We start from the raw sequence: 20,280 nt of genomic DNA, 5'->3' as shown, positions 1-20,280 counted from the left end.
GTGTTATTGGTCACAAAATAATAAGTTGGAGTTAAAAGAAAATGCAAAGAAGATAAGTTAATTTAAACGTTTTAAATTCTGCAACTAAGTGGGATTTCAAAGTATGTCATTGAGTCTTTCAACTTTATGCTACTTAGCAGCTACTACACCTCAGAAAAGGAAATTGTGAGTAAATTGCTTCGCTTTATATTTATACAAATTTCAATGCTCTGCCCATGATCCATCCATCCATCCATTTTCTATATCCGCTGAATCCGTTGGTCGGGTCACGGGGGGGCTGGAGCCAATCCCACGCATACGCAGGGAGAACATGCACACTCCACACAGAAAGGCCCCAGCCAGGAGTTGAATCTGGAACCGTCTTGCTGTGAGGCGACGGTGCTAACCACCACACCACCGTGCAGCCCCTGCCTTAAAAATGCTTCCAATCTTCATGTAGAACACAAGTAATAAGCATACTAGCCACACATAACTTTATAAGTTACATGATCTGATCTGAGATTGTGATCATATTATAATCAAAGCACTAAAGTGTGATGAATGGACATGAGCTCTTGTGGTCGTCTCTCCTGCCTGAGAAAATTATGTTACACAGTCACTTACATCTCTGATTGGATCTGAAAATATTGATGTGCCCCTTTCTCAGCTATGCTTCATATCTCACTGGTGCAGCTAATGTGGAACTTTTTGAGTGCACAGTCAGTGTCTTACAGAGTCCAGCTGACATCAGGGAGTGCTAGCATCAGCCCTCATTAAGGGTTTTATGGTTGTCAGATCTGCTTGGATAGTTTTGAACGATTTTTTTCTCTGTCTGCAGCTTTTTACAGTGGAAAACCTTGAACGTAAGCAGGATAGTTGTTATCGGAGGGACCTTTAGGCTGATACAGTATAGGGAGGTGTAATTTTTGCTGTGATGAGTGGTGAAAACAGCTCATATTCAGTGATAGACCGGAAGTTTGACGAGACAGCTCCCTCATCTCGTGTCTGACAGTATGGACACACGCATCATCACGAGTGCTTTTCCAGCTTTGCCTGACTCTATTGTTGAGTGCTGTTGGACTTCACACATCCCACTTACAGCAAGCCAGCAGCCTTTAAACTGAGCAGGAACAATGAAAACAGTGAGGCGTGCTGAGCCCCTGACGTACAGTGCTTCTACATTTGCTTGGTCCCTGCTGCCATATGTACAGAAGCTTTGGGCTCCTTGACTACAAAGCCTCGCCATGCGTCAGGATGCTTTGTCTTTTATTCCCAAGACACTGCCCCCTGCTCCATGAAACCTTGTGGAGGCTGACCTCTGACCTTCGGAGAGCGTCTAGACAAAGCAGGCAGACACTCCCCCTCTCTGGCCGTCAGGAGCATTGTACCGCAGACTTGCTGAGACAGAGAGAGAAACCCATTCATTGTTGTACAGCAACATTTATTGAAAATAAACCACACTAGTCATTTTGAAAGGAAAAACCTTTTGTTGAGCTTTTACCAACTCATAGGCGTCGGAAATGTGACTTTACAATGCTTTTTGAAAAATGTGAGAAGCCATAAGGGGGTGGAAAGCTCCGATATCTTAAAGTAACTAGAGTGTTTGAATAAATGTAGTGGAGTACAAAGAGTAGTATTTCCAATTGAAAAGTAAGCAGAACAAAAGGGAGATTTCTCAGGTAAAGTACACTGAAGTTTTACTTGTAAAAATGGTAATTGAGAAAATATATGTACTCCAACACTGGAAATAGAAAGGTTCAAACTTGTTATTCTACATCTGACAGAATGGTTTCAAAATATTTTATTTGTGTTTCATGAATTTATGTGAGAAACACACGCACACGCACACACACACACACACACACACACACACACACACACACACACACACACACACACACACACACAAATACAAATCCTTTTATTTCCTGTTTTATGAAAAGTTTTGTGTGGCTTTTTTATGGTATAGTGGTTTTTTGTTTTGCTTTGTGAAACATGGTTTTCTGGAACTGTGCAGTATGTTTTGTATTTCATTGTTCATTGTTTCACCTCTGGAGAAATATAATTAAGAAAGAAATCACATGATATCAAAATTAAAGCCACATTTTATTTAGGCATGCACAGATATATTGGTCCAACATCAGTACTAATTCAGCTCATTGACACCAATCAGACCACTAGAAAATAGAATAGCATCAACTGATGGCAGTAGCTGATATTTATATATACACATACTATATATATATTTGTTGGGCCAAGCAAGCACTGAAAAGTAATTTTGATAACTGTTTAACAGGCTAAAAAGTCTTTTCAAACAGTTGTTTATTCTTCTATTTATTTACACAAATAATCTTTATCCTGAAGATGTTTTGGGATAAAAGTAATTTTTTTCAATGCATTTTTTTGGCAAAGATCATGTGACAATGGGCTGAAAACGTTGAAAATAAGCAACAAAAACCCTCAGTATCTTATATCAGCCAGAATTTCACAAACTGTACATCCCATATTTTATTACTGGTGCACATGTGGTAAAAAAAATATCTAAACATTAGTAAATTTGGTTGTAAATAATAAGAAAAAAAAAGCAACAATACTTTTATCTATGTACAAATGTGGACGATGAAGTCGTACAAAATAGACATGTTGACTGATAAGAACAACGAGAGGAGGAACGTCATCATGAATCTTCAAGCGTGAACATGATGACAGACAAATAAAATAGGCAGCACCGTAGAGCCACGTGCATTAGGCGGGGCATATTTACCGAAACTCCAATGATATTATTGTTTCTGGTTGATCTACTTTGTTGTGAAGATCGGACAACACTCAGTAGCCTACTATCAAACTTCATATCAAACTCTGTGAAATATTTCAAGCACGGGCTTGGTGGTGATTCTGGACAGACCAGAGAACATTTTTCGCTCAGCTCGTGCAGGCTTGACGTCATCGCTCCGTGCAGGTGTAATTTTTCCGTGATGACACGGCGTTTAGGGTCCCGGATGAGGACAGGTGTCAGGCTGCTGGTTGGGCGGGGTGGTGACAGTTGCTCAGGTGACCCAAGCCAACTCCCCCCTGAGCCAAACAATCATCTGCTGGTGACAGAGAGAGCGGCCCACTTTCTACAGAGAGCTCCTCTCACACCCAGCCCGGCTGCACTCAGGTGGGATGATTGCACATGGCATGAACGCCATCGTTTCAGCGCGTTATTATTATTTTGTTTGTCTCTTTTCCATAAGAAACACTGTAAGAGGACGCGACTGAGTTTGTTATGGATCGACTGCACGAATGGAGCTTCAAGTCCAAGAAAATGGACCTGGAGGAGGAGGAGGAGGAGGAGGAGGATTTCTACTTCGACTACGGAGCGGAGGAAATAACAGATTATCAAGACCCCTCTGAACTCCTGGCTGCTTTGAAACAAAAGGAGGAAGAGGTTATTTTGGCAGCGCAGCTGGGAAACGCATTGCTTCTGGAGAACCGTCAGCTGAAAGAGCAGAGCGAAAAGCTCCATGAACAATACGCACACAAGCTGGAGGTAAGAAAAAAGTTTTTAAAGGAAATAGAATGGAGTAAATGTTCGAACAAGGGACCACAATAGGTGAAATGTGTCTCATAAGAAGTTTAGGCGTCGTGGTGGCAGTTCATGTTTGAAGTGGGCGGGGAAAAAAAAAAGTTATTTTATTTCTTTTGAAAGTAAAAAAAGATACTCATTTGTTAACTATGACAGATTTATGATATTAACTTTTATAGCTGGTATCAGAAAGGAGACCATTTTCGTGAAAAATGTATGAAATTAGTACGGATTGGGTTTGCTGTTTTCTCTGTAGTTACCGGGGATTACATGGTTATTTGAACGTTAACACCTTTATAATACCGAACAGAAGTCTTGAGCCACCCTTCATGTCTTTATAGGCTATATGTCCTATAAAACTTGAAAAAGATGCAATGATCCATGGAAATGTGCATACATAAATTGAAATAGTGTTTAGGGCGAAAACGGGCTTTGCACTGTTCAAGCTTAGAAGAAAACATTAGGTATGAGCACCTTTATTCTTCAACACGACTTGAACCTCTGAGACAAGCTTCCTTGTCATTTCTTTTAGTAGTTTTCCTGAACACTTCTTTAGGCTTTTGCGGGACTTTCCAAAGCTCTTCTTTGGATGTTGGCTGTCTTTTGTTCTGTTCTCTGTCAGGATGATCGCACACTAATAAGGTCTGGACTCTGGTGAGGATTCATCCCTCCATAAGACCTGTTGCAGCTGATTTTCTGTCCTCTGTCAGGTCCAGATGCATCTGTCAGGTCCTGTGTCAGATCTTAGTCAGATTCTTCCCTTCTCTCAGTGACATCACTTTTAGATACTGTTCATCTGCTGTAGATAGGCCCGCCACTCCATCTTTTGTCCTCCACTTGTCCAGTTTCCTCAGTCTTTTTCAATTCATTCAATCAGTTAATTGTTAGTTGAGAATCGCCTTGTTCCTGCAAAAAAAACAAACAAACAAACAAACACACTCATGTCTGTCAAAATGTGTTATTTTTGGCATTTTTTTTGTAGATGCAGCCAAAGAAATCAGAAGAAATGATGTCTCTTTGTGTCAGGCTGCTAGTAACAAAGTGCCTGAAGAAGCATTTTAGAAATGCTTCTTTGCTAAGTTGTCTGTTACATGTCACTGGCTCATCCCTCAGTTTGGTTCCCCTTTTTTTTTTTTTTTTAAATGCTTGGATGATTCATAGATCAGTGTTAATTAGCTTAAGACACAAAAAAGATTATCTGATACGCTGTCCTTTTTTTTTTTTTTTTTGGACTGAAAAAGGAAAGAGCAGCCAAAGTCCAAAGAAAATAATTGAAAAACTTTCAGATAACTTGGAGAACTATTGCTCAAGACCACTTTAAAAGATTACAAGAAAGTTTGGCTGCAGAGACCAACTCTGTTTCTCAGTCAAGCTACATCCACAGGTTGTGAAAGAAGCCGTCAATCTGCTCTAAACTTACAAGACCCAAATTCCTCTAGAAAATCAGCAGTTGACTTCAGTCAGCATCAGACCCACTGGACTGTAATCCCTTCAGAGCTCGCACACACTTTTGACAGCTTGAAATTACCAGGTGACGACTCCCTAAGTTTAAAGTTTAGCCAAGTGTAGTTGACTCATTGTGTTTGTTTGGGTTGCACAGAAACGCACACCTGAGCACTTATGTCATGCTGTGTAATGGCCTCATTGCTGCCGCAAGGTGAGAGTTGATGTCTCTCGCAGATATTCTCCGCTGAATCTTATCAGTTCTGACGATCATTTAAATCATTGTAAGGACAAAATAAGTCATGTTGTAATGTGACAAAGTGATTTACAAAGTAATATAAACACGAGGTTCTCGGCGGTGTTCTGGCATGGACTCCAGTAATAGTCACCAGGTGTTGTCAGGTATTTGGTTTCTGTTGCCAATCGTCATAATCTATTAGACTTTAAAACTTCCAAATGCATCGAATGAACTGTCTTCAAGAATTGACATTTTGAGATCTTCGTGGTATCTCGTGGATATTTTTTTTTTACACTGTCACATGTAAGCTGTAAACCATATCCACGTGTGTTTAGGAGCTGGAGCAGAGACGGCATGAGGTGCGACTGAAGCTGGAGGGCTGCCAGTCCCAGTGGGAGAGCCAGGTGGGAGACCTGGAGAGGGATGCGAGGGAGCTGAGCGCCCAGGTGGAGCGACTCACCCGGGCACTCAGTGAGGCTGAGAGGGACAACAGCCGAGACCAGATCGAGCATAACGAGCAAACGCAGCACCTCAGAGAGGAGCTCACCACTGTAAGTGCCCACACGTCTGTCCAGCTTGTTGGAATGGCCGAGTCTAATGTCGTTGTCTCTGCAGCTCATGATCTGAGGATGGTACAAAGAACCTCTGAGACAAGTAACAGAGCTGGAATGAAACAAACACCTGCTGTTGATCCAAGGCTGCAGATTGTTTGAGTCAAAGTAGATAAGCTGGACTGTCACCCAATCTGCTCTCTGAAACTGAAACGCTCAGGTATCAGTCTGACTCGAGGCCAGACTCCCAGGCTGTTGATAGGTTTTAGAGCAAGGTCGTCGCAAAATGCTTAATGTACAAACATGCAAAAAGAGTTTTATCGGGGCAGGAGAGATAGACGCAAAGTTAGTCAGCTGACGTCTGAGTTGTAGGCCTCAAGCAAATGATCTGCGGTTTGGAGTGGGATGGAAATGGCATGCAAACAAGAAGAGGAGTGAAACTGAATGCTGTGACTTGATTCAGACCGAGGACACAGGGAGGAGACCTATAAAAGCTCAGGGGGCTGCAGGTTTCCCTTTACTACTGACACAAAAATGACTGTTTAAGAGATCTTTGTTTCTCTAATTCCAGCTTTTCTATATTTTATTTTAAAGCTGGATCCTTTTTTTTTTTTTTTTTTCCAGACATTTTATAGGCTCTTAATTGAGGAAGAACCTGCAGATTAATGTATTATGAAAATGATTATTAGCCACAACTATTTGAGAACATTATAATCTGCCAAGCCAGTTTATTGAGTAACATGAAGTTAATTTTTAACTTAACACTTACACCTTGACGTAATGGGTATGAAAGCTGACAACATACAGCTGAATCAAATCATTCAGCTTTTCAGTCATATGTTTATGATCTTGGGCGTTTGATTCCAAGGAAACTCTGTACAGCTTATCAGCTAACACGAAGGAGCTGATTGGATCACTCAGCTGGACAACCTTGAGTATTTTTCCAGCCTTAGAAAGTATGAACTGTTGTCTTCCACTCGTCTGATCATTACTGATCATTTAGCAGAGCTGCTCATTACCTTGTCTCAAAATGAACTGCAAACCTGAGCTCAGAAAGTTAAAAATGAATCCAAGCAGCACTGTTACCCTCCCATAAGTCAAGGTCCGCAGAATAAGGAACCATGAATGCCACCCCCCCCCCCCTTTTGTGGTCAGACTCCCTTGAACTTCAGGAAAAAGTCAATTTAGATAAAAGCTTGCGTCTCTCTGAGCAGTTTTAGGAGAGGGAAGTGGAGGAAATGTTTTATTTGGCTGCCCGACATCATACAGCGGAAACCATGGACTCTGTGTGGTTGTAAAGAGAAAAATCAGAGACGAGCGAATATCATTAAGAAACAAAGTGTGAAAAAGCTCCATGTCTGACGTGTCGTTGCCTGACGTGGTGAAGAGTTTCGTTGCTTCTATTGCACCGCTGCCTCGGAGGGTAAGCTGTGGCTGTTTTTGTATGATTTTGTGTGTGGGTTTCTTTAGTCAGTCACAAGATTTCAGCAGTTGATTTTGTTCAAAAACAGGAAAGTTGTTTTTCTTTTTTAAATGTCAGTAAATCTTATATAAGAAAACAATATGAATTACCTGCCACGGGCTCCCAAGGCCTCTTTAAATGTCACCTATTGTTAGGAGAACGGAACAAAACCCAGGATATGTGGTTCACTATCCCTGAGGAAAATCATTTGCATTTATGAGCAGAGTATAGCGTTGGAACCTGTAGATACAGTTTTGGCATTTTGACTTAAACGTTGAAAGATTTTCTGTCTATAAACTGATTCATGATAGCTTTCGACTTCTGTAGAATTCAAGCAGCGATGTAGCTCTAATGTTGTCCCGATGGAGTTTCTGTTGGGGAAAAAAGAAAAAAATTCAAAGCAGGGTAATTGGAGAGCACAGACCTTCGCCATGACAATCATTTTGAGGAGCTGACACGTCTCAGCTCTTGAGGCACGAACACTCGCAGTTATTATGCAAGACTGAGTTTTATTTATTTATTGTAGCATGCTCTGGTCTATTTCATTTTTAATTTTTTCTAAATGGGAGTCACATGACTATGGGTGATTTTTCTTTGAGTTAATTAATGCTTTCTCTCTCCTCCTGTGACTTTATCTCTTAACACGTATGAGTTATGATGACACTGCGTCCCTTTAACATCTTCACAGGATGGAGCTAAATCATAAAGATGAGAGACAAGCGAGAGAAGCTAGGAGACGCATTAGCCTGAGGAAAAGCTTCCCATGTTCAAAGTTTGGTTTGTTGTTGAGACAAGACTTTACTTTCTGTTTCGAAAGCTGTGATTGACTGACTGAAGCTTTCAAAAAACAAAAATCTACATGATCTTTTTGAGGCTGGATGGCAAGCTAATCTGAGCTAAACTGGATGAACGTTGGGTGGGTTTAATTTCTTAATGAAATCCAATTGGGCTTCATATAAGGTTTCCAACTTGTGAAAATTAGGTCTATAGCTCAAGTCGTATGAATTAAGGCACAAACAAGTTCGACTCATTGGCGGCACGATGACGTTCAAGAAAAATCTGACTGGAGCCGGCTGTTGAGGTTTTAAATAGGTGGAGCGTTGCGTTACATTTTAGGGAAATTTATCTGGAATTTTTAATTTTTTTGCTTCATCCTGCCCACAGAAAAAACAGACAAAAATATGAACAAAGAGGAGGGAGGGGGCAACTAAAAAGCAGTGAATTTAACCCTTTCTGTTGGAAACATAGTTCCACCAAGTCTCTTATGTGTTGTGGCTCCAGCAGGTTTCAAGGAGCTTGAAACACTACCATCATATTAAGAGCGTAAACGGAGCATGACAGGAATCCGGAGGAGGGTGTTGTTATCTCACCACAGAAACCTGAGATGAGAAAGAATTTAACTGAAACAGCAAGCAGCCTGAGATGGGAAAGATGGACATGGGAAATAGTTGCTGTAAATCTCTGTCTTGGTACGTGTGAGGAAGCAGCTGCATAAAAATAATACTGACGTGTGCCAGATGGTCATGTGATTCAGTCGTGACTGTTTAAACAGGAGGTCAGGTTCAGAGCACAGGTGTCGTGTTGTCAGGGCGTTTGTTAGTTGCAGTAAATGCGTTTTTTCCTTTAACTGTAGAAATAATTCAAAACACTCGAGTTAAACATTAAGATTAAGGACTGGCTCATGTGTTTTGATGCTTCAGTTTAAAATGAATTGACTCCCTTAAATAAGGGCATTTCCAAGCACTCCCCGCCAAGGAAAAATTCCAGAGGTTATAAAACTATTTACAGATACAAAAAGAAATATGAGGTTTAATCACTTTGATGATTTAGTCCGAGTCTTGTGCAACGTTATCAGTTCATTAGAAATCCAAACATAAACACATCTACTGGTTAATAAATTCCAGTCTGGAACAGGAGCATGGTAGTGACGATAAACTGGAAGTGTTGATGATATTCGGCCCGTTTCCTGGGCAAAGCTGTTGACTCAGCTCTAAAAAAAAAATCAATGATACATCCTCAAATATAGTTCAGGAAATTGTTTGGGCCCCCGAGTCAAAATTCATTAAAGGATCATTTTGCTCTTTTTATGCCTGCGTTCTATTTTGCCAAATTAAACTGTCAAAATGTTAAATCAGAACAGACATGTTTGAAATTGATCCAGTACGGAGTAAGAATGTAATAACAAGCTGCTGTGATATAAGCGTTATAATCTGTCAAAAAGAGCTCTTTCACTTGATGCTGGCAGTTGTTTGTCAGAAAACATGACAGCTGTTTCAGTTATCCATTTTTTTCACTCAATTTTGGACTGACTGCAAACTGATCTGTTATTATTAATCATTTGGACCCTAAAAGAATGGGTCCCAGCTTTTGAAATACAAAAATCAAATCTAAGCCTTTAGAGTTTGGATTATCATAATTTGTGTTTACATGAGCCAGTTTGATTTAATGTGCTACAGTTGATATTAAATCTGAGTTAGCACAACTGTTCTGGAGACGAAATGAAGTGTGACATAAGTATGTGCATAGCAGTCTAAACTGTATGTTGCTTTCTTCTAAAGTGGCTTGTGTCACTAACATATTTATTGTTGGTTTGATCATTAGGATATTATGGTGACTCTGGCCTAAAGTAAATGTCTGGTAATGGTGTATAATCTGAATTGGTCTTTTAAAGGCAACGCGCAGCAGTTGTGCTGTGATAGTGTTGATCCAGTCTTGCATAGTGATCTTTAATTTTTTAAAGATGAATCCAATTTTTTTTCAAGATATTTTTTTGTGTAAATGTAATTTAATCTGAAACTATTTTGGTTTCAAATTCTAATATTTTTTGCATGCAGTAATACCCCCTTATTTTGGTCCCATTTGGTTTATTTTTTTCATGTTTATTTGCTTTCTTAACCGACTATGGTCCTGCTACATCAGTGCATTTTATCAAAAGGTGTTTTTGTGTGACGATAACCTTTTGACTTGCACATTACCTTTTCACCTCTTGCTTTCCACCCATTGTTAAATGATCACTCACACTGGCTGTGGATCACAGCGTTTTATAGGACATCTGGGACAAATCCCTTTCTGTGAGTTTCCGTTATTGTAAAAGGAGCCGCCTGAATTCAGATGAGCCCCTGTGACCTCTGCACCCTCTGCCAGCATCACCCAGCTCACAGACAAAAAGGAAAAGACGATATACATCACAGAGATATACATCTCTAATTTTCTCCTTTTCATGTTCCCTCTCATCCTCAAACATCCCTGTATCCCAGGGGAGGGCCATCTTTTCTGTTTTTACCCCGAGGGGCTCGGCTGTAGCTGTGGTTGTCAGCTGGTGGATACCTCGAGGTTTGGATCGGTGAAGGCCTGAAGCTTGGGGGCCATATGAGAGGATATCATCTCGGGCTTTTTGTTTCTAAAAATTTGAGTGTTTTCCTTCCACTGGTGGTGTTTTGGGGATTTATAGTAGGTCGCCGCTTCTATTGTGGAAGAGGCCCATGTTAGCGAGGCAGCAGTAATGACGACTCGCGGGGATAACTATTCATCTGTAAGGCCCCCCCCTTCTTCTCCTCACATTGCGTGTGCATACTGGGTTTTTTGTTTTTGCCCATCAGTGCCTGCTTCGCTCCCGTCACACACTCACACTTCCCTCTTTTCTTGAGCCTTCCTCACTTCCCCTGTACACTCACTACAGACACGCACCTTCAAGCTGTCGCCTTCAGTTTTACCCTTATGATGTCCAAGTTTACTCGCCACTGGATTGTTGTCTAATGTGGCATGATGATGTCACCGACGAGACCAAGATGCCCTCCGCTCCATCTGCTGCAGAGGCCAACCTTTCATCTTGTATTATGTGGCGTTGATGGGACCTGACAGTGGCCCGCCAAACTGCTGAGTAAGGGGAATCAAGGGTCCCAGTCCAGGGCATGGGTGGGAGGGGTTGATGGGTGGTCTGATCATTGAAGCTTCAGAACTGGCACAGCGGCATCCTAAAAAAAAAAAAAAGTTCAGCTTTCAGTTCAGTTTTTTTTTTTTTTTTACAGTTCTGAATCATTTCATGTTTGAGAGAGCAGAAAACCCATGTCGGAGCAGAACAAAACACTCTGCATTTCCCTCTTGACACATGTGGTTTGTAAGCGCTAAGCTCATTTTTATTTGTTGAATCATGTTGCATTTTGTTCAATAAGCAAAATAATGTTTACATTTTAGAGTTTCTTACTCAAATTATTAGTTATTGCTTTTTTTTAATTAATTGGTGTTTTGATCATATTTAAACGTGAATAAGAAACTTTGAATGTAAAAGATAAAGGAAATAACCTGAAGAGTGAAAACAGCTGTGCAAATTGTGTCTGACATGGCAAAGATTAAAATTAGTGATGACTCAGCTGTTTTTGGTATGAGCCTGCAAAGGGTAAACTGAGTGACGTCTTTCCATATATGATTTATTATATCTGATATTCCACTAGATTAAAGTCATTTCTGAAGAAGCACAATCTCCATTTTCCGCTTGTGAATGTCAACAGCAGAATTTGTTTTGTTTTTTTCCTGCGTGAGATTTCTCTCCAGTTGGAACAACTAAATATTCTACTGATTTAGAACCACTGGCAGTGTAGGCCAGTGTATGCTGCCACACTCTGGCAACACTATGCAGCCTATTTTATTGCTTCCTAATTAAATAAAAGCAAAACCATTTCCTTTTTATTCAAGGAAATGATGTATCCGCATGTTCATTGCAGTTCATTGTACTGAATAGTCCCTCCTCATCCTTCACCTCACGTTTTGTAGGAGAAACTACGACAGCTGAAAGAAATGCAATTGGCCTTCTCTAGAGACAGTGTTTGCTTTTTATCTGTTCTGGGCTACTGGAGCATTTCACCGGGACTTGTCCTGGCTGTAGATGTAAACTGCTTGTTTAAACCAGTTAAAAATAATGCCACACGCTTTAATGAAAATGTGCTCTTCTTGCTGTGGATCCATTGGATGGTCTGCCTTCGATTGTATACGGATTCTGTGCAGGTCTAAAAAGGACTGCAACAAAATGGGCTTTACAGTGATAAAACTGGGTAAAGGGTCAGGGGGGCTGGAGCCTATCCCAGCTGTTATTGGGTGAGAGGCTGGGTACACCCTGGATAGGTTGCCAGTCCGTCACAGAGCCACACAGAGAGAAACGAGACGCATAACCAAGCACGCTCCACTCATTACTCGGGTCAATTTAGAGTCACCAATTAACCTAACATGCATGATTTTGGACGGTGGGAGGAAGCTGGAGTACCTAGAGAGAACTCACACATACACGGGGAGAACATGCATACTCCACATAGAAAGGTCCCGGCCAGGATTTGAACCTGGAACCCTCTTGCTGTGAGGCGACGGTGCTAACCACCACACCTGGTGGAAAGCAGCCTATAGTTTTTTCTCAAAACTTTCTGGTCTGGGTGCTGACTGCAACTTTCTGAACCAATGTGCTTATCTGAAAAAATGGAAGATCTTCTATTTTTCCTATACTCCAGAGTCTGCAGCAGAAACAACACCAAACCCACTTCATTTTAGTTACTTAATCCCCGGATTCTTCATATTTGGGCTAGTTTCATGACTTTTCCTCAAAAAGAGCTCCTATTGTGCATTGATAATTTTTAGACTTAAGATTGAGGTCTCTACTCTGTCAAAGCTCGTACCTCAGGTAGTGGCATAACCTTTGAGAGAGTAGTGTCAGTTATTAGAGTTTCAAGTTGACTGATTCGCATGTACGCTTTCATCTTTATAGCTAAACAACTTTTTTCTCTCGGTTGTCCAACTTTTTTGGCCTCAAGAAAATGCACAAGTTGAGAAGCCACAAGTTGTGTTTTTTTTTTTTTTTTCCTTTGCTTAATTTGTTAATCTACTGTTTTTTTGGGTTTTTTTCTCTCTCTGTGTATTTGAAGGCTATGGAGGTGGAGAGAGCCATGTCCAGCGAACTGCAGGCTCTGAAACAGGAGCTCCAACAAAAAGGAAGCCACAACAGGCAGCAAGACGAGGAGCTGATCAGTGCCATGAGGGAGCAGGTAACTACTGCAGCACACGTGTGTAAACATCACTGAATGTGACTTTAAATGATGAAAGCAGGTCAAGCGAGTGCTACGTGGTCTTTCTTATTTGATTTTGCGGCTATAGCTGTAAGTTATGGCTTTATTAGACTTAAATGGTCAGACAGCATCCTTCAGGCAACATTAATGAGGTTATATTTTACTTATTTTTCACCTCCTATCTTTACACTGTTGCTTCTTGCACATGTAAGGTCAGCGAGTTTTTGCTTTCATTTTTACACTTCCAGTTGTTCCAGTATTACAACTCCTGATGGTGGTTGGGGTGTGATGCAAGACAGTAGTGGATTTATTTATTTTACTTTTTTGCCTACAGAAGATATGTTTTAGTTGCAACTAAGTTCTTCTTCATGTCTGTTTTTACCAGGTGTTGCGTCTGACGCAGAAAGAACAGGTGCTGGAGAAGCGTCTGGAGAGTGTGTGTCAAGAAAATGCTGAGCTGAGGTTGAATTTGGCGTCCTTACACACACGTTTGGCTCTACAGGAAGAACACAACCAGCAGCACAGCCAGCAGGTGTATAACACGCACCCACACATTACACACAAGTGCCGAAAACTCTCTGATGCACCAACAGCATCACTCATTCTTCAGAGTAAATACTCTGTGATCGGTGTTCACTGTAGCAGGAAGGTACACAAAGCTGCCCGTGCAGTTGGTACATGAATGAAACAGACTCGATAGCAAAAGGATTTTCTGCTTCATGACTGGCGGTCAGGGTTTCGGTGGGATTGTTGAAGATTTGCAAAACAATGGCTTCATCCCCGTCATTGTAACTATCACCCACAAGTCTGGATTCCACTCATGCTCATTTAGTTTCATGTTGGGCTGAAGGTTGGAATCTGGCACATCAGGATTTCTCCTCTGCTGAATGTTTGAGTTTTTTTTTTTTTTTTAAAGTCATTCATGAGTTGTTGTTTTTTTAAAATGGAAAAAAAAATGTAATTGTTTTTTAAAGCACAAATAACTGATGTAAACATATTTACTTATTTCTGTGCCTGCGGGTTCTGCATGCACACTATATTTAACTGTTTTCCTCCTTGTGTTTTCAGCTAGTTGAGGCATGGCAGGAGGTGGAGGTGGCTCGGAGTCAATCACAGCAGCTGCAGGCCCAGGTGGAGGAGCTACAGGAGGAGGTGTCTCTGCAGAAGACCGGGAGCCATGGTGATGACTCCCTGCTGTCCGAGCTGGAGGCGGCAGACTTGGGAGTCTGCAAAGAAGAGGTAACTTTTTAACCCCATCAGACTTTACACTATTAGAGTAGAGATTTACCTTAAAACCCTTGTTAGCTAACAGCCGTACATGTAGACACTGCATGTACTCTATTCTTTGAATGAATGCATTAACTACATCGACACTGCATCACCACTGCTGTCAAATCCATGAGTTTTGCTCTACAGGCAAAAACCAGAACTCCTCATTAACCTGCCACTGTTCCTCTTTGCTAATTTGGTAATAACATTCCAGAGCGAGGTGGATCATGCCTACAGTCATGTGTACTTTCACACATCATAGTATCATCACAAAAACAGGTTAGTCATTGGTTATAGTGAAGTTCCATGATGTTGGTTTATCTCTTCAGTTCCTACCTCTCTTGATACCCCGAGGCATATCGGCAGAGGATCAATTCCATGTGACGAAACCTAAAGCATCCGTTTTAATGATGGTACTATTTACCAGACTCTTCAGCTTGGAAGTGCAACTGTAGAAATGTTTTTTTGAAAATGATGCAGGCTATGTTTTTTTTAACGAGAAGCTCCTGCAGACAGGATATGGACCTCCAGAGAGGAGGAGGCTAACCTGAGCTTGTTGTTAGATGTTTAGGTTAAAAAAAACAAAAAAAAACAACAAGGTGTTTTTGGAAATGTGCTATTTTGCATTATCTTTATTGTGTGAAATTACTGAGTATGAAACGCAAACCCTGATGGTTGCAAGTGGCAGAACATGTAAAAACAATTTAGATTTCTCATATAAATTCTGGTTCATGTGTGTTTTTAAGAGGAAACTCTTCCTGTAATCACTGAGAACAGTTGGCAGTAACATCTCATTTTAGATGAATTTTAGGAAACTTGCACACATTTTATAGTGAAAGCGCTGTCGCTGCAGAGAGAAACATGATGACGGAACATTTTGTGCAAGTGCTGCGTGACTTCTGTTTGACACCAGGAGAAGGTGTGAACATCTGGATTTTCCTGAGTGAAGACGCAACAAAGAAATGTTTGATAAGGATTGTTTGTGATACAAGTTTGAATGAATTGTGCCTGAGAGAGAACAGAAATCTTCACTCTGTCTATCTACTGTTATTGTTGTGTTACAACAGAAAAATGTGACATGTAGCGGTGCTCATGAGTCATTCTATTACATTTCCTGTTTGTCTCGGCCACATTGTAGGAGAGTTTCCATGTTTTAGGGCTTCCTTAACATTTATGAGATGATGGCACATAAAGGAACCCAAGGGCTAAAACATTTGTACAATTCAGCTTTTCTTAATTATCATTACAAAAGACTCATTTTATTTGTAAGTCCCCTATAATCTGAAAATTTACTTTATTTAATGATAAGATATCTTTATCATTAGATCAGCACAGTCATGTGATAGCGGTTAAGTCAGGTAAGTTAAATATAGTGATGAGGCAATGCTTTCCACCCACCTTTGTGTAAATACCTGATGTCACTCAAGTCATGTTGTGAAGATATGTGGCACAATAGAAGAACACAAGGAAAAGACATATCTGATTTTTGACTGTGCTTTACCTTTTAATGAAAATGTAAAAAACAAATCAATTTAGTGTCGGCTGGGTATCCAGTAGCAGCCTCCAAGCTGTGCCAGCATTGAAGAAATGGTAAACTGATAGTTTACAAGACACTTTTGAGCTTTTATAACAAATCAACATGTTTCTGTCACTTCTCCTCTTAGATAACGCATGAAATGGGGTCAATCCTCCAGTTACTCCTCCCACTGACTCAAGATCTGAATGGTTCAGAGGCGCCAGGGGTCGGGGAAGAACGGCAGGACCTGCACGGCATGCTGCACCGGCTCAAGGGAGTGGCCCAAACTCTGGCTCAGGCATCCAGCCCCCAGGTGAGGGGTAGGGGAGGAAATGGAAACAAAAGGCTTCATTGTTGTTTAAAATCAAAGGAAGGCAGAAAAGGTCCAGTGTACCTTTATGCTCCCAAGGTCTTTGACTCATTTATTATCATAGTACATAGAAAAAATATGTATAATATAATTTACATTTTTATACACGTAATATAGAAATATGTGTGTATATAATATGATATACGTTTTTATACACACAAACAATGAAGTTTTCTCCCTGGTGGCTTCTTGAGAAACTATGGGGTCTTCACACTCAATTACTTCAGTAGCCCCCCCACCCCCCATGAATGCACAGAATGCCAATGAATTGGTGCAACTGATACCCTTGCTGTGCTTAACCTCTGCTTGCCGTTAGCAAGCACATACAAAATGTCCTGTTGTGTTCATTGGCATTTGCGTTCCATTCAGAGCAGTAACATCCCTTCACTGCTGTAACTAAATATCCAGCCCCACCTCCTCTGCCCTCAGAGCTTCCATACAAGTAGGCCAACATCACAGACACTCCTTCTCCTGCACAAGCACGGCTGACACCAGATCTCTCTGTTGCCGTCTCTGTTCCAGGAGCTGAATCTGGGTTTTGTCGAGAGGACGGCCGATCACTGTGAGAATCCAAACGCAGCGCAGGAGCTGAAAGATCAGGTAACCTAGTGATGAACAATAATGTATGTCAAAGAGGGACAGTGCCGGCGGGCGACCAATATATGAGAATGGGCTGCACCCGTACTGACCTTGTTGTTGTCACTGTAGTCAATCTTATATATATTCAGCGGTTGTACTTAAGTTAGATTTTTATTTTTTTATCACACAATTAGATAATCTACGTTAATATGTGATATAGAAGGAGCATTTCTTAAAAGTCTAAGTAAATGCTTCTTTTTAAATGATTCATTTCATTACTATTCAAAAAGCTTGGATCTAAACTACCTCTTCAAGAGATGAAGAGAGTTTAAAAGTGATAAAATTATTAATTACTCAACTTTACTGTAACAGGGTCTGTGTATTTTTTTTTTTTTTTTTAAAGATTGAGATTATATCTTTTAAAGATTGTCTTTCTCCTGCAGAACGAACAGCTGCAGCAGGAGAACGCTGAGCTGATGCAGAAGCTGCAGAGCATACGAGATCAGGCCGATTTTGTCCAACAAGCCATCAGAGACCGGGATGAAGCCATATCCAAGTAAGTCACTCATTGATTTTAAAAAAAATAAAATAAAATAAAAAATGTTGTTTATCTTTTTTATTTCCAATTCCATTTTTTTTAAAATCATAATGGGGAAATGCATCTCCTATGCATTTCTTTCAACAAAGAAAAAAATGTGTGTCGGGTATAAATATCCTGATCTCATGTGACTAAAGAAGTTTAATTATTTCTTGTTAGAAAAAATCTGATGGAGGCCGAGTTGGTAAGAAGCAAAAATGACATGATGTCCCTGAACAACCAGTTATTGGAAGCCATTCAGCGCAAACTGGAGCTGTCGCAGGAGTTGGAGGCCTGGCAGGTGAGGTCCCTTTCTGTTGTGCCACTTTGCTGCACTGACTTACACTCTTAGAATCTGTCTGACACATCCACCGCAGGATAAAAATCCTTCATCATTACATTGAATATCTGCATTATTTCTTGTTTTCAATAATACATTTTGAATCATGCAGCCTGCAGTTTTGATAATAATTTCAACAGGAATGTCGAGCACGGATGCAGCCATATCTCTGTCTCGACAGTTTTAAGGGATATGAACAGCAGGAGTTCTCTGCTGCTGAGTTACTCCATGCCATCCCAAGCAATCTGCCAGACAGTCTTATCTCTCAAGCTTTGAAGATGATGCAGATCATACTTGGACCAGAACACTGATTGATTTTCTGCAGATATGTTTCCTAACTGAGGGGGGAAAAGCACATTTTGTTCATATTGAGATGTCAATTACCTCTTATCATTAAAACTAATGGTAACAGTGTCAGGTAAAAATAAATGTCTTCTAAAAGCTTTATTCCTCAGCCCGACAAGATCAACCAGATTTTATAGTCGGTTATTGACTTTATTTGTGTTAATGTAGTTATTTTGGCATTGTTTTGGCCAGTCGTGCATCTTCTAGTGCCTGACCGACACTTGAGGCTCATTCATTGGACCTTCCAGTGCATGATCTTTCAAGCTGTCGCTGGTGTTGTGAGGGGCGAGCAGGTCCCTCCTTTAGTACGACTTATAAAAACCCAGAGTGGCAGAAATATTGCAAATGTTGCAAAAAAATTAACAACAGTGTGAAAGTAAAACGGAGAGCTTTTAAATTGTGTGATTATGAATATGAAGATCACTGAATGCTGCTTAGATTTACATTTTAAATAGTGTCCCCAACTTATTTGGAAGCAGGACTGCACTTTTGGGATTGCTCCTCAGACTTTCCTGCTCATTTTGCTCCCCTTTTTTCCTCAGGACGACATCCAGATTGTGATCAACCAGCAGCTCAAGTCGCAGCAGCAGTCAGAGCAGCCTCAGAAGAAGCCCTCCTCCAATGGCATGTCATTCTTCCGCAGACCCAGCAAAGCATCCTCCACCTGGACACGCCAGCCCTCCTCCTTCTCTTGGACTTCAGACACTAGTCAGGACAAAGCCCAATCCCCTTGGAGGGACTGGCTAAGACGGGGGAAAGGGGCACAATATGGTAAATAATGGACACTGAGCTCTCAAGCGGACTGCCGGACTGAGGATAAGTGAAGTGAAAACGTCAGAAGAAAACCACAAATGGAGCTTTTTGTAAATCATGTGGTGAAAAAAGACACTTTTGAGTAAAGAAGAGCAGAGCCACTATGAACATGTGTAACAGACTGAAATACATTTCACTAAGAGGCTGAGCCTCTTCAAAATCTAAACTGTGACAACCTGTGGTTCCAGCGTTTCCACAGACATGCTTACAGACTGTAAATACTGTGCCTTATTTTGTTATATTGTGAACCTCTTTATATCTGACAATGATAAATACACAATGAGTGTAGATCAATGGACAGTGTTGGTTTAGATTCTTTGATTTAACAAATCAAAGAAGCATGTCGACGAACGAACTTTGTTTTCAGTTACACTGAATTTGTCTTTAGCACGTTGGGACATGAGAACATTATTCTTTTTTTCTTATTTCTTTGCCAGTTTTGTTCAAAAGCTAAAATGTCTTCTACGTGTCTTCATGTACATTTAAGTCTTTTTTCTTTTTTTATCATTATTGATGTATAGATTTTCTCTGAATGTTAACTTTAAACTTGGTACACGCATACCTTGGTGGAGCATGTGTGTAGCAGACACGTGTATTTACAATGACTCAGTGTTCAATTTTGGAGCTGCTTCGTATTCAAACTGTGTTGTTCACTAATATCTCTGATAGGCCACATCAGGGGTTTCATAAAAATGTCAAATAACCCTTTCAGGTCCCTGTGCTTTTGCCTTCAGTCTCATAGTGAAAACGTGTGTGTGTGTGGGGGGGGTTGTCTCACAGATGACTTTGCATCACAGAAAGATGAGTGTGATCAACAGCTTTGTACTCAAGTCTTAATATTTCTTAGGATGCAATGAAGTACAGAGCCTTCAGGAAATATCCAACCTTCCCTTTTAAGACACTTTGCGGTGTAATGTGACAGGACATACTGTATGCACAGACGATAAATTCAGAAAACGTTAAAATAAAAAACTTTTCACACATTTGGGCAATTTTTTTTTATCGATTTACAATTGATGCTGTTATGCAGTTAATGGGTCTTAAATTCTTGCTTTACTGCACGGTGCAACCTTTCTCTGCTTTTCAGATGTGTTATTTCTTATTAACCACATCTTCAACCTAATGTCTATTTAATCTCAAGCCAGATCGCTAAGTTTATTTCTAAAATCTTATACAGTGAAGA

The 20,280-nt window shown here is 40.5% G+C and overlaps 1 protein-coding gene across 1 annotated transcript; it reads left to right on the top strand.

Annotated features, from left to right (window-relative positions):
- The first annotated feature begins 3,068 nt into the window (after window positions 1-3,068).
- Window positions 3,069-20,080, top strand: LOC142388352 (BICD family-like cargo adapter 1). Its single transcript, XM_075473496.1, has 11 exons — window positions 3,069-3,139; window positions 3,216-3,511; window positions 5,564-5,779; window positions 13,148-13,267; window positions 13,674-13,820; window positions 14,357-14,527; window positions 16,222-16,386; window positions 16,966-17,043; window positions 17,466-17,578; window positions 17,780-17,900; window positions 18,827-20,080. The coding sequence occupies exons 2-11, from the start codon at window positions 3,248-3,250 to the stop codon at window positions 19,061-19,063; spliced, it is 1,632 nt and encodes a 543-aa protein (XP_075329611.1). The 5' UTR covers window positions 3,069-3,139; window positions 3,216-3,247; the 3' UTR covers window positions 19,064-20,080.
- Window positions 20,081-20,280: the final 200 nt, after the last annotated feature.

This window comes from Odontesthes bonariensis, chromosome 9, assembly GCF_027942865.1.
Source record: "Odontesthes bonariensis isolate fOdoBon6 chromosome 9, fOdoBon6.hap1, whole genome shotgun sequence".
Classification (NCBI taxonomy): Eukaryota; Metazoa; Chordata; class Actinopteri; order Atheriniformes; family Atherinopsidae; genus Odontesthes; species Odontesthes bonariensis.
This window is presented reverse-complemented; position numbering and strand designations above follow the sequence as displayed.

Coding starts and splice junctions, on each gene's coding strand:
- LOC142388352 (XM_075473496.1), top strand. CDS start 3,248: ATGGATCGACTGCACGAATGGAGCTTCAAGTCCAAGAAAATGGACCTG. Junction 5,780..13,147: donor TCAGAGAGGAGCTCACCACT/GTAAGTGCCCAC, acceptor GTGTATTTGAAG/GCTATGGAGGTGGAGAGAGC. Junction 17,044..17,465: donor CGCAGGAGCTGAAAGATCAG/GTAACCTAGTGA, acceptor TTTCTCCTGCAG/AACGAACAGCTGCAGCAGGA.